This window comes from Xiphias gladius, chromosome 7 (genome assembly GCF_016859285.1).
Source record: "Xiphias gladius isolate SHS-SW01 ecotype Sanya breed wild chromosome 7, ASM1685928v1, whole genome shotgun sequence".
In the NCBI taxonomy this organism is placed as follows: domain Eukaryota; kingdom Metazoa; phylum Chordata; class Actinopteri; order Istiophoriformes; family Xiphiidae; genus Xiphias; species Xiphias gladius.
In genome coordinates this window covers 25,261,697-25,275,497 of record NC_053406.1, presented here as the reverse complement: position 1 = coordinate 25,275,497, position 13,801 = coordinate 25,261,697, and the positions used below count along the sequence as shown (strand labels likewise).

The 13,801-nt window shown below is 42.4% G+C and overlaps 2 protein-coding genes across 2 annotated transcripts; one reads left to right on the top strand and one right to left on the bottom strand.

Moving 5' to 3' along the window:
• Window positions 1-1,586: 1,586 nt before the first annotated feature.
• irf2bp1 (interferon regulatory factor 2 binding protein 1) lies at window positions 1,587-6,594 on the bottom strand. The gene is made up of 3 exons (XM_040130753.1): window positions 5,554-6,594; window positions 4,880-5,226; window positions 1,587-4,478 (listed from the first exon to the last, which is right to left on the bottom strand). The coding sequence occupies exons 1-2, from the start codon at window positions 6,570-6,572 to the stop codon at window positions 4,920-4,922; spliced, it is 1,326 nt and encodes a 441-aa protein (XP_039986687.1). The 5' UTR covers window positions 6,573-6,594; the 3' UTR covers window positions 1,587-4,478; window positions 4,880-4,919.
• Window positions 6,595-7,065: 471 nt separating this feature from the next.
• On the top strand, window positions 7,066-9,737 carry polr1g (RNA polymerase I subunit G). The gene is made up of 3 exons (XM_040130754.1): window positions 7,066-7,193; window positions 7,714-7,858; window positions 8,771-9,737. Exons 1-3 carry the CDS (start codon window positions 7,109-7,111, stop codon window positions 9,567-9,569), a joined length of 1,029 nt encoding a protein of 342 aa, XP_039986688.1. The 5' UTR covers window positions 7,066-7,108; the 3' UTR covers window positions 9,570-9,737.
• Window positions 9,738-13,801: the final 4,064 nt, after the last annotated feature.

Below are 13,801 nucleotides of genomic sequence, written 5' to 3'. Positions count from 1 at the left end.
AACAAACTCGGAGTGTCGATTTGGTTTGAGGCTGATTAGTTTCACACGGGAGACTCATTTCGAAAATGGAACAAAAGTGAAATTAAATTGCAACCATTTACTTGTCAGATGATGGAAGAGCCTGCCTGGCTGAACTGATATTTTTCGGGGGAAGAGCATGCCATAGCTGTGTTCAAGAACTTTAAGTTCCTTCTGTTTATGCGACATTTTAAGGCCATAATATCCTGTATCTGATAAAATATGATACAAAAAAAAATCAACTTGTCCGGCAGCTCCTGCGCCTTCAGACAGACTGAGGTCAAGAGTGTAAGAGCGCCATCCTGTGGCCATTATATAACAAAGAGGAGTTACACCGGCACCATCTCCGTTTGAATTTTGTGGAATGTTTGATTGGTTCTTCAAAGTCTAGATGTTTTTTTTTTCTTTTTCTATTAGACATGGTAAAATCAAATGCACGGGGTTCAACATTAATAGGTGAATTAAATTCAATCTTTCGTGACTGCCGCCCCGGACGCTCTGCTCTTACAATACATGGAGATAACATGGAGCCGAGATTTTCATTTCTTTCACACCAGGTTGAATTTACCTGGATGCTAAATTTACATGGTGCGGTCTCACCGACAACTCATCCAGCTCAAAGCTGCTGGATCTTGATCGAGACTAGAAGGTTAACCTCGTTAATTGACCCATGCTCCTGTTCTGTGTTCTTATCCTGGTTTTCAAAGAGAGCACGCGGGCTACTGAAAAGAAGAAATCGGTGTTTAAGCGTAAAGGTTTTGTTGATTGATAACCACTGTTTTACACAATCAAGCTTATGTACCTGTACATGGTAAATAAAATTAAGTCTGACCGATAGATGGGTGACAAACACATTTTGATTTGATTAGACACAAAGTGTATGGAGTATTATAAATGACATATACTGTATTTTTAAAGAATCAACGAAGTGTCGAGTATATTTGACTCAGTTACATTAGTAAAATAGATAACTCGATTTAGTTCAGATATCTTTGAGATGAATGACTTTCTCGGCATCGAAATGTTTTCCTCTCCTCAGCTGCAGGGTGAAGCCGGGCCACAGGCACGATTTTAGAAACGCCGAGGTCGTGACTCTGAATTGCCCCGACACAACCCGACACACCTGGGGGGAAAAAAAAAAAAAAAAAAAAAAATCTGATTCTCCATACACGGTGCGCTAAATGTGGAGTTAAAGCCAGGACTATAATTTCAGAAGAGAGATACTAAATCCCTCTATTTTATTTTTGGTGTAAACCCAGTCAAATTTCAGAATAAACACAAGTCTGCATCGGCCTTCCAGGACCCACCGTGTGAATTTATGTGTAATTGTAGAATGTCGTACAAAATTCCTGGAAACAAAACCGCAGAAAAGCTGCTGTCTGTGTAGCACTGGAGTCGACCATTGTGCTGGTATCCCGGGTAATAATGCAAGCAATAATACACAATTACCTAACCAACCCTCCACTGATGTTTGAAGAATCAATTTAGCCGGATTGTTTTCCCTTATAAACAGGATATTTAATGTGATTAAATCTCAGTAATAAAACTCATGAAACGGAGAAACAAGGACAAGTTTCCATCCCATTTATTCGTGGTTTCTATTTTGTACATGAAGCTGCGGTAAAACCAACAGATCTAAAAATAACACGTAAATGAAAAGAAACTTAACATAGAGAGAGGCAAGGAGAGACCATGTCCAAACAATGAATGGTCTACTGACTTTACAAAGGGTTCAGATAAAAGAAAGAAGCCGTCCGATGGCGATTGAAGGGAAACAGATTCAGGTTAATTATTGACTAGATAATAAAAAAGCCATTGCACTCCTGCTTCCCCTGAGGTTCCCAGACACACAAACAGACGGTAAACATTTTAAAAAGGCACTTAACAAGGGATTGCATGATGTATCAGTGCATATTAAACTTAAATTCCACTTCAAAGACATTTCTCTACAACAGACCTGATCTGTGGGATACTCTCTCAATATAGAAGGCCTACATACTTATCTGCTGAATACTATAGACTTTTATATATAAAATCCCATAAGTACAGTAGACCACACGGGCCCGTAAACTGCAACGGCTTGATGAAGAAAACCGGTTAAGACCTGGCCAGAAATATAGCAATATATTTTTCCATAAAACATTTACATCCAGAAGCATCAGTTTGGACATAAAATAACCTTTGGTTTGTCTGTGCTTCTGTACTGACTAGTACATACTGCACATAAAGAGAGAATCCACCAAAAAACTAATCAGTTTTAACGTGCGAGTATTAAACTATTGGATTGTTCAATTTAGGAATATTAAATCCCTTAAGATGTTTATCTAACTATCAAATTAAGTCTGAAAAATGGGACAAACAGGTTTAGATGTACTGATGCATGATCATCCACATTTGTTCCACTGACTATGAATGAAAAGCAAACTCACCAGACTTGTGTGGTTGTTTGTTTAAATCAAGATACGATGAATTTAATTGCAATGCTGATGATTTGAAACCGAAAATTAAGTACTGGAAGCGCCACGTGATACGTAGTTGTCTTGTTTGTAGTTTTGGGAGAAACTCATTCATATACGATATTAATCCTTTCAGGATTAAAGATCAACTGTTCTGCTTTTAGGTGGGTTCTCACTTTAAAAAACAAACGGTTTAAGAAAAAGATATGCAATCGTTTTTAATTACATATTCCAAACTGTTGCATATACTATGACTAAGGATTGCACATACATACTGTTATAGGTCTATACAGTATATAACATTTAACATTCTAGTATAAAATATAGTCCTAGGTCTATCAATAGATATCTTTTCATATACATTCAGGGTAAAAGCGTAGGCTGGGCTGGATATGAAAGCAACATTTAAATACAGTCAAACAGAGTCTCTGTAGCTGGTTGTTTCTACACAGCAAACATTCTCCTTTCTCTAGGTCAAAGTCAGCTTCATTTAAAAACAATTGCACAGATGTACAGAGAAATGTCACTACTGGCATTCTGTCCACATATCATATAGGTTTGCATGTTTGGGTGTTTTAGTGGAAAGTTTTTCCATTTGTTTGGAGAAAAAAAAAAAATTTCTGATTGTGCGCCAGGACATGGATTAAGTCCTACAACAATTAAAAAAACAATAAACCTGTATTTCAAATTTAAGGATACACTTTGTCGTCATAATGGTTAGTTTCATTTCATTTGTTAATGTAAGTTGTATTTATGGAAGAACAATTATTTAATTTTAGACCAAGCATTGGCAGAGAAAATGGCATTTTTGTCTGAGACAGTTAATTTCCATCTTGCTTCGACTCAGAACAGCCTGTATTTTACTGACCACCTGCTTCAAGTTGACAGTCAACAGTTTGTTCATCAACAAGGAAAAGATATGTTATAACTGTAGCTGCTGCATTTCAGTGTTTGAGGTGGAACTGTTGAAGCAAGCTTTTGTGCTTTCTCATGCAAACAATATATTGAGTGTACTGTTACAATAAACACTGGACCATGGCTACTTTCTGTGAGTTTGAAAAAGGTAATATGAAACCGTAAACATCCCTATGTTAGGTCACCTAACAAGCTACCATCAGCAGTTATGCTAGCTACCTTTAGCAAATGAAACCAATGCCAATCATAGATTAATACACCGGTGGCCAGAGAGAGAAATTGAGACATTTCAGTGGTCAGCGCACTTGTAGTCCTATTTGCAATGGTTGCTTCTTAAAGTGAACGCTCAAGATTTTTTAATGCGATTGCAGAATCTTCAAAATGATTCTACTGGTGTAAGATTTTGTTTGTGGAAAAGTGAGACAATCTTGTTGAAAACTGCTGTTGTCTATGTGTTTCTTCAGTCCGTTTATTTCCGGCTGCTAACAGTAGCTAGCAGCCAGTGCTAATGTAGGCAGGAGCAGTTGTTTCAACTGGCACAACTACTACTAACTCTACATAAGTAGCCACTGTTCAGCTGTTGGCTGGTCCTGAATACCTGATTCCAACAGTACATCATGATGGCCATTTAAATGTATATGCTTGGTAATAACATTCGCTGTCTTGATAAAGTTATGGCGTTATTTCGCCAAGATCTCTGCTGTTAGCTGAGTTGAGACTTTGACATAGGATTAATTTCCAGAGTTGGTGAGTGTAAACTCGCAATGCAGAGGATGCACTGGGAAATTTGAAGTGATTAATAAGATGTGATTTCACATTCTAATTACATCAGAACTGTATGATTTAGGTTAAAAGTCAACTTTTAGAAAAAATTAAAATTATTAATGACAATTTGCGAAGGCAGTCTTTGCAACTTTGGTCAGATATCTGACAAGATCTGATAATGTTGATAAAACTGGGTAGTGTGGGTAGGTGGAGTTAAGACCTGTACGCTGGGAGGTTTTCTGGACTGTGGGTCACTGTGTTGCCTCTCTTCTGGATCTCTCATTTGTCCAGTGCAGACATCTCCTTTTGGTATGTGATACAACTCTGGGGTGAGAAAAAGCAAACGCAAATAAACGGCACTTAATTACACAGAGTAACATCCCATCACTATCAAAGCTATGTGTGTGTAGATTAGGGACATCTAATGGGACATTAACATTTATGGATTTGATTTTTATTCCAATATCCTGAACAGCCTGGATGATGAAGATTTGGCGGATAATTTAATAGATAGAAATATTAATAGAAATAGCTATTGAGTTGAAATTAAAATAATGTATGTATTTAACAGTTAAGTATTCACATCCACATTCAGAACTTTTAGTTTGTTGTCAGAGACTTAAGTCTGGCAAATGCAACACTTGAATATGGAGTAAATTAAGGGGCTTTCTGGTAAAATGCTGACAGACTTCAGACAATGGGTGATCAGATGTCTGTGGACCTGCCTGTTGCTGTGTTGGGTCTTGGTTTCCATGGAAATCACCATCACGTCTCTCTCTCCTTCTTGACAGTGACATCTCCACTCCCAGATCCGGCTCCACTGGCAGCACCACTCCCGGCTCCGGACGCAGCTGCGGCTCCTGGCCCCGACCCGGCAACAGATGCAGCAGCTGATGCAGCTCCTGCTCCCGCTCCAGCAGTGCCCAGTATGGTGGATACCTCTCCCTGCATGAAGGCCCAAGGGGGACTGTTTGGAGAGTTATCCAATGGACAGCGCTCTCCGCTGGGGCAGTACACCTCCCCATCTCCCCGTCGGCTCTGGATGTACACCCTGGTGCAGGGGAAGCAGAACCTACATTTGGTGGAGGTAGAAAAGACAGGTTAGTCCAACTTTCACTGCGACATAATTATTAGGAACACCAACAAATGACAGTTATTTTTCAGTAATAACTAATTATTTGTTCAAGTAACTTATTATGTTTTAGTTTATAAAATGTCAAGAAATAAAAAATGACCAGAGCCTAAAGTGCAGTCTTAAACTGCTTACATGGTCTAACTAAAAGCCTAAAAAATTAAGGATCTCATTCATGGAGACATGAATCCACAAATCGTTTTAGGCTATTCATTTCATAATATAACACCACCTTAAAAACATTTCAAATACAGCAAACACACAAACCTATGTCCTGGCACTGATGGACACTGAACAAAGTGTGTGTCTTCCAGCCTCTCGTGACACAAGGTACAGGACAGAGTGTTTCCAGTTGAATGGGTGTTGCTGGTGGACGCTGATCCCAGCTCAGAGGCACCACTGTGGGGTAACGCTGCAGCTGTGGTGGCCGCCTCTGCTGAGGTGCTGGATCCCAGTGGCTCCCCTCCGGACCTCGCGGCTAGGGGGCGTGGCTGCCTGGCTGGGGATGAGGCAGGCTTGGGGCTCGTCTGGCTCACACCTCCCGCCATTGAGGAGGACGAAGAAGGGAGGCCGGTACTTTTGCTGGCGCTGCTGCCAGCCACAGCAGTGTGGACCTGCGTCTGTGTCTTGGGCTGGTTCTGAGACGAACTGAGCTCTCGCTCCAGCTCCGGAGTGATAAAAGGGGCTATCCCCATTCCTATGCCCAGCTGCCTGCGGCTCATCTCGGCCAGCACCGGGGCAGGGAAGATCATGGGGCTACTCATGGGGGCTGTCCTAGCGGTGAGACCCGCCGGCATGCCCGTGAGCAGCCCATGGGGAATCCCTGCGATACTCTGAGTTACTAGACTCGGAGGGATTGCAGCGCCTAGCATGGGTCTCCGGCTGCCGCTGGGGCTCTGACGGTTCACTTCTTGAGGCGTCTGCCCGTCACGGTGCAGCCCGTTGGGCGGCACGCGAACAGCTGACCCGGTGCTTTCTCCTCTCCCTCCCCTGTCGAAGCGGTCGGTGTGCGGCCTCCCTCCGTCTGCCGCTGCCTCTCCTCTGCCAGATGTGCCGTGTTTATTGGGCGAGGGACCAGGTGACCTGACGTTGCCGTCCTGCATCCCGTGAGTCCGTTTCAGCTGCCGGGCGCTCGCTATGAGGAATTCAATCTGATTTGCTCCCTCGTAGTTCACACAGCCACGGCAAACCACCTCGCTGAAGTCCCACACCACAGTCCATGGCATCTTTGGCAGGTCGCACAGGTAGCACCACTGGCGCCTGGAGGAGGAGGAGGGGGACGACATGGCTGGCGAGGTAGCTAACCTGAGTGGGTTCAACGAGCCAGCTAGCTGGCTAGCGTGCTAGCAAACGTTAGCTGAGTTAACCTATTTAGCTTTGACAGTTTCACGCCTTCTCTTTGCGAACGGCTCGCTGCTTTAACGGGCTTCAAACCGCTTCAGAACATTGTTACACATCGTATAGATAGAAATTTAGCTCAAACATCTGGGTTGTTTTCGCTCTTTTTCTTCATATTCTTTGTTTTGTTTACCCACTTCGGCCTGCTCTTCACTGCTGTCAACTGCTTCTCAAACGGACGCTGGAACGTTACGTAACCCCGCGAGGCGCATTATGGGTGTTTGAGTTTCCTTACCTAGTTTTTGTCAATGCAAACACGCTATTCGAGCCTGGTCGTGGAACTACAACCAAGACTGGCACGGAAGGGGAGACATCAAAGGTCACAGTTCACTTTGTGTCAACACATGTGCGTCCTCCATAGCCATGTGTTGTTAGGTAGAAAACTCCCGATTTCGGTGCTTCGCGGTTGATTGGGGACACAAAAATGCCAAGAGACATATCATCTTCGTCAAGCGAGGATGAAGCGGACAATCCTGCCACAGAACCACCGGTAAAGCAAAAAGAACCCGGTAAGTTCGCACTCACGGATTGCCCCAAGTTGGTGTCGGTCGGCTGATAAGCTAACAGTTATTTAAGTCAGACCAGCTCCATGAAGGCATTTTCACTCAGAAATACACTGCAGCCAGTTACCATGACGCAGTACCGTAGGCCGTCGTACTCTTCGACTCATCCAAACAGAAATACATATTGTCTTGTGTTATGAGTCTAGATAAATGTAAGCCAACATCTGGAACCAGTCCAGTTCCAGCTCAAAGTGATGCTCTGCATCTGTCAAAGCCTTGGCTGTTTGTCATCCACTATTCAAACTAAGGAGAGATAACATTAAATCTTACCAGTCACAAGTGTTTCTTACTTTAACTATAACACACACAAACCAGGTGATATTGATACTGAAAGTTAATCCAACAGAGAGTGACCGCACACGACTTTTATTCATGCTTTCTTCCCCTGCGCTCCTCTGCGTATTTCTGATGCTCAGTGTTTCTTTTCATTGATGAAATGCTGAAGGCGTGCTGTTTGCATCCACAGATAAGAAGACTGCCAGGTACCAGTGTCCTGCTGACTTTGTGTCTTTCCGCCATAAGCCCTGCAGCGGCACCCTCACACAGAGTCTGAAGAACAACAAGAATGAGTTATGGCTCATTAAAGCGCCGGCCAGCTTTAATCCAGAGTGGTGGGTGTAGTCCTCACGCTGTCATCCGTTCCCTTGTCTCTGTCTCTCATGCACAGTCAAACTTTTAAGAGAAGTCATTGAGAAGTATGTTTTCTTACAGGCAGTTTTTTTTTTGGTCGATATACATTTATTGGGCATTTAATCCTAAGATTTTTCATACATTAATGAATCTGTTTTGATGCCTTAATCTACCAAAAAAAAAAAAAAAAAAGTCATACTTTAGTTACAGTGGTTCACTGTTTTTTTTTTTTCCTCCCCGTTTTGAGGCTGCATAAATCATGCCAGTAGGTTAAAGTAAGACTCTGTAAGGTTTACTGAACAGCAAGAACTCTGGGCGCAAGTTACATGTACAGACCGATGGTAAATCATAAAACAAAGCCCAATAGTAGTGCAGGTAGATAAGAGCTATTAAGTCAGTGAAGTGACTCAGTAATGTCAATTAAACAGCAACATCTAGTTAAGGTTCGCTAACATTAACCATCATAAGCTACTTACCTGACCAAGTTAGGCTGTAGGCACAAAATTCCTAGTATGAGTACGTCAAGCAAAGGTACATATTGTTGCTTATGAATTCAAGTATTCATTGGGAAGTGGGGGATTGTGTCATTTCTTCTTTCTTAAGTTACATAGTTTCACTTTCAAACTAATCGCTGCAGCAATTTATGTGGCTGCATAAGAGGTGAGACAGACACAACATGAAGTAACTGACAGTGGGGCAGTTTGTACCTGTTGGGGCCAGCAGGTGGAGCTGGAGATGGGCTTCATGCTGAGGCTGTAGGAAGCTTCCCCGAATTCAACGGCAGTCTGACAAAATGATGTCGTTTGTTGGAAACCCCTGCGGTCCAGTAAACTTTTCGCACTTGGTTCGACTGGTGAATGTTGCCTAACCTTGCCTCTCCTCCCTCCATCCAGTTTCAGTGGCATCAAGGTCCCCCTCTCAGGTCTCCAGACCCTGAAGGTTCCCACTGCTGCAGGCGGAGCTCATACCGGGAGTGGCCGGCAGATTTACAGCATCCTGGCGTCCTCCCACGGTACCTCAGAGCTCCGCTTGCTCACCAGCGACAAGCCGTCGTCAGAGGGCGTCGTTTTTGGTCCGGCTTTTTCAGGTCTGCTAAATGTGTGTGAGAGCTACGGAGACAGCAGCGCCAACCAGGCCCCTCAAGTCATCCCCGCTGCTCCAGCACCCTCCATACCGCTGGGGCTGAAACAGCGATTCCACCCCTTCGGCAGTAAGACCCCCACGCTGACCTGCGTGGCAGAGAATGAGGCTGACGGAGCTGCCTTTGGGCCCTCATCTACAAGCCTCCGCCCCTTGGTAGTAAAGCGATTCTTAGAAGAAGCAGGGCATGAGGAGGAAGGGAGGAAAAAGAAGAAGAAGAAGAAGAAAGAGACGCGGATAAAGGCAGAACAAGAGGAGGTGGAGGAGGTGGTGAGAGTGAAAGAGGAACCTGCAGCTGAAATTCACAACAAAGTGGAGATGGAGCTCCCCTTCCAGGAGGGCGAGATTTTGGAGGAGAAGAGGAAGAAGAAGAAGAAAAAGAAGGACAGGGAGCGAGAGGAGGTGGAGGAGGGAGTGGAGCCCAGTGTGAGGGTGAAGGTGGAAGAGGTAACAGTGAAATGTGAACCAACAGACACTTCATATGGTGATGTAGTGGAAGGCTTGGCAAAGAAGAAGAAAAAGAAGAAGAAAAGCAAAACTTCTGACGACTAGTCTGTTGTCACTTTGTTGTTTGGTAGTTTTCTTTGTTTTTTTTGACCTCATGAACTCACCTAGGAGCCAATTTACGACTAATTCACTCCATTGCATAATGCAAGACTTGTTTTGGTAGGATATAGCATTTTGAAAAAAAAAAAAAAACACGTCCTGAATCAGTTGAATCGTGACACAAATTATAAAGTGGATTCATCCCAGCATCTTTACGGCCAATGTTTCTATCATTATCAGCTCAGAAAGAGACAGTTTTACACACAAAGAGTGTGTGCAGCCGCGGGCATCTATGAGTACATTGGTAATAAGAGGGTACGGGGGGAATTTCTGCGCTTTCTGCCAGTGTCTGTCAACTGGTGGTAGATATTCTGGTGTTATTGTTACACACAGTCTTGCTGTGTTTGTGTACATATTTACTGAACTGGGCTAGTAATGTTGCTGGTCTTCAGCAGACTCAGAAAACCAGAGCGGATGTAAAGACACGATAATGGTCCAGTGTCAGGTAAGGCTGTTAGCTGTTAGTTTATTTTTGTTTTGTTTTTTTTACATGCTGGGTCGCATGCATTGGAGAAATTATGCATGTGCAGGAAAACATGTTAGAAAATGAATTCCATAAGTGATTAAATGGAAAAAAAATGGAAAAACCTGGTGTTTTTTTTTTTTTTCCCTACAGTTGGCACTTGTCGGCACAAGTGTTCGAGTACAGCACATATTCCTCTCATGCCTTGTTAGCGCAGTGACTTCATCCTGAAGGAATGAAACTTGAACTCACGTTGTAACTTGGGCTGTGGCTTTTATATTGTGCACCAACAAGACAGTGCCCAATTTACAGATCGGTAGTTTTCTAATAATCTGAAAAATAAAGAGTTTTCTGAAGTTGTGTCCTTACGAAAGGCAAAAGTTTTTATTAGATAAACTAGAGTCTGCTCTATACTAAAACACGAGTTTAAGAAATTATTTTATGAGTGAACAGCGATAGGAGTGGTATATTCTGCAATACACTGTAGATTAGGCTCTGTCCTTGTACTACTGCATGACTCAAAAAGTATAATGAAAGGAAATTCTTAATAGGTTCAGGTTTATATATTGTCACAAAAGTGGCCTTTTAGAAATTTGGTGCAATGGAGGTTTCTCCTTGAACACAGCTATAGAAAAAGTGTAAGAAAACCAGATGAAATTGTATGTAAGTGTTTTGGCCTTCTGTTAAATAGGTCCATCGCAAAGTATCGTGATGGTCTCTGGTCTTTTCAGTGGCTTTCACACTCTGCCATAACTCAAACTGTGCAGGAAACCCTTCATGGCTATAATCTGTTGGCGTGCTAAAAGTCATATTTAGAACTAGTGCATGTCTGCACAAAATTTTGGCATCAAAAAACCTGGATTGGTGGATCCCAAGTCTATAAATTTGAATTTCCACCGCCAGCAGGAATTCCTTTCAATGAAATGTAACGTAGAAACAAGCAGCACTGACAGGGAGATGGCGCCAAAGTCCAGCCTGTTTCCCACGTGGAGCCGCAGCCTGCTGCCTCGGAACAACCCCTGAGCTTATTATTTACATGCTACCATTTCTTTTCACTAATGTAACACAGATCTTCTGTTACTGTCCGAACACAAACCAAGAGGATTTAAAATTTCTCCATTTTCTGACTGCAGCGAATCCTCAGATCTCAGTGACACTCAGGTGAGAAATTTCAGTCCAGACTCTGCATCCTCCCCTCCTCCCTCCCTTTCACCGCCCCCCTCTCCCTGCTCTGCACCGGAGTATGGTCCTGTTTCTTAATGAGCTCAGGCACCTCTGGCGCTATCACACTCACCATCTGTAATAACCCCGCTGTACATGCTGCAAGGCTTTATTGATCCAGCCTCACTTGTGCATTCACATTTTTTTGCAAGCTTTACTCCCTCCAAGGGGTCAACCGGACCCGAACCATGTTAAGAGTTTTTAAAAAATTCAACCTTAACATAAAGATCATTTTCAAAATAGTTTTCTACTCACTGAATTGGACTTGGCTTACCATCATGATGTCCATCTTTTGGGTTTAACAGGCCGCCATTAAAGCCACAGCTGTCAGACGTTGGATCAAGCAATTCCCAGTGAGTCACATCTAATGCCAGATTTCTGTGTATCCTCACAGGTATGTTGAATGTGTGCAATCGTCTGTGCTTCAGAGCCAGAGTCTGCAGGCATGAGTGCATGGGTGGTATATGCCTGTGTAACTGCAAGAGTGAGTGTGTGTGTGTGTGTGTGTGTGCAGCCGCATGAACTTAAAGTAAGTGAAGCAAAAAACGATTTTTACCATGTTGAGTAAATCTCCTTGATGTACCTCAGTTTAACACAAAATTCATTTTAATTATTTTCTTGTATTTTTAACATGGCATTTCCTTCTTTGAAAACTGGATCTACTGTATGTCAGTTACTACATGTTAAACAAGTGAGAACAAATAAAAAACTATAGGTTTCAGTTTTGTTTTTTTTAACTATTGACTAAAAATTCTCTCTCTGCATGATTTGGTTCACACTTTTGAATGATCCAATTCTTCTTATTATTTCAAATAGTCTGTATGAAATCCAACACCAAGTTCATCTTGATTCCAGAAAATCCGAATGTCGGCAAAAGGTCGGAGCTGAGATACAACAAGTGAGCGTCAACTGCCGTGGCTGACTTGAATAGGTGGAGACACCTGTCAGTCAAACCAATGCTACCCAAAATGTGACAAACCACCTCCTTAATGGAACATTGGTTCTCATCATTTTTACCTGTTCTACACTTTTTTCGCCCCAAAAAGACGTACCGATTCTACCGACACAACTGTAGCTGGCAAGCGAAACGGTTTCAATTTGCAAATTTTGATTATACATCCTGCACATGGCATAAAGAAATGGAGTGCAAACACAGAAAATGCATTGAGTGTGTGTGGAATGTGTCTGTGGCGTGTTGACAACTCAGCCTTTGACCCATTTCAAAAGTTATCAAGAACTCCTCCAGATGCCTCTCCTTTTCTTGTCTTTACATTGACTTGAATATAATCAAATATCTCTCAAATTTACTTTAGGCTCATTCTGAACAGACCTTAAGTCGCTTGGCTTCACCTCTCAGCCAGTTGTGGTTGCTGCTTGGTCCTACGCATTCAGTTAAAGCAGACAGATCATTGAGGAATAAATAAAATTTCAATGTAGCTTTTTTTTTGGTCAACACCTACTGAGAGCCATCCAGAATTGCTGCACTGACGAAAACGTCAGCATAGCTATCGCACTGAGTCTGAGCTCAGTGGACAGTTTCATTCCAAAGATCATACACCAGGCTTCAGAGGAAAAAAATTCAAATTCATAGTAAATCATTCAGATCTGCCCCAAAATGTTTTTTCCCTGGCCCATGCCCTATGCCTCCACCAAGTTTGGTGGAAATTGGTCCAGTACTTTATGCGCCGTGTCAAATAAACAAACAAACAAACAAACAAACAAACAAACAAACCACTAAAAAACAGGCATGGGTGATTACATAACCTTCTTGGCGGAGGTAATTAGAAAATTAACCAATCTGAGCGGAGTTGTCCTGAACCACCCCCTCGTTATGCTGCTATAGGCCTAGACTGCCAGGGGACTTCCCATGAAGCAGCGAGCTCCCCTCGCCTCCTCTCCCTCTCCATCTGTAGCCATGCATATCCCGTCAATGCATGGTACTAGCTCAGCTTCTCTCTCCCGTAGTGTTGTGATTTCTCGTCTCTCTCCTCTCTCCTCCCGTCGCTTTCTGCAGGTACTACTGCCTCCAGAGTGGCAGAGTCTGGATCTGTGATTGTGCACCAGCTACTGCCCCCATTAATAGTCTCATTAATTATTATTATTATTATTATTATTATTAATCTTATTATTGTTATTTTTAGTACTATTTTTGTCTTTTATTATTATTATTATTATTATTATTATTATAAATCTTATTATTGTTATTTTTAGTACTATTTTTGTCTTTTGTTATTATTATTATTATTATTAATCTTATTATTGTTATTTTTAGTACTATTTTTGTCTTTTATTATTATTATTATTATTATTATTATTATTATTATTATTATTATTATTATTATACATCTTTATATGGCCCTCTCACTTTCTCTCTGAACCCAGCCGGTCGGGGCGGAGAGCCGCCCACCCTGAGCTGGGTGCTGTTCAAGGTTTCTACCTAATAAAGCGGAGTTTCCATGCCACTGTCGCCAAGTTCTTGCTCATGGGGGAATGT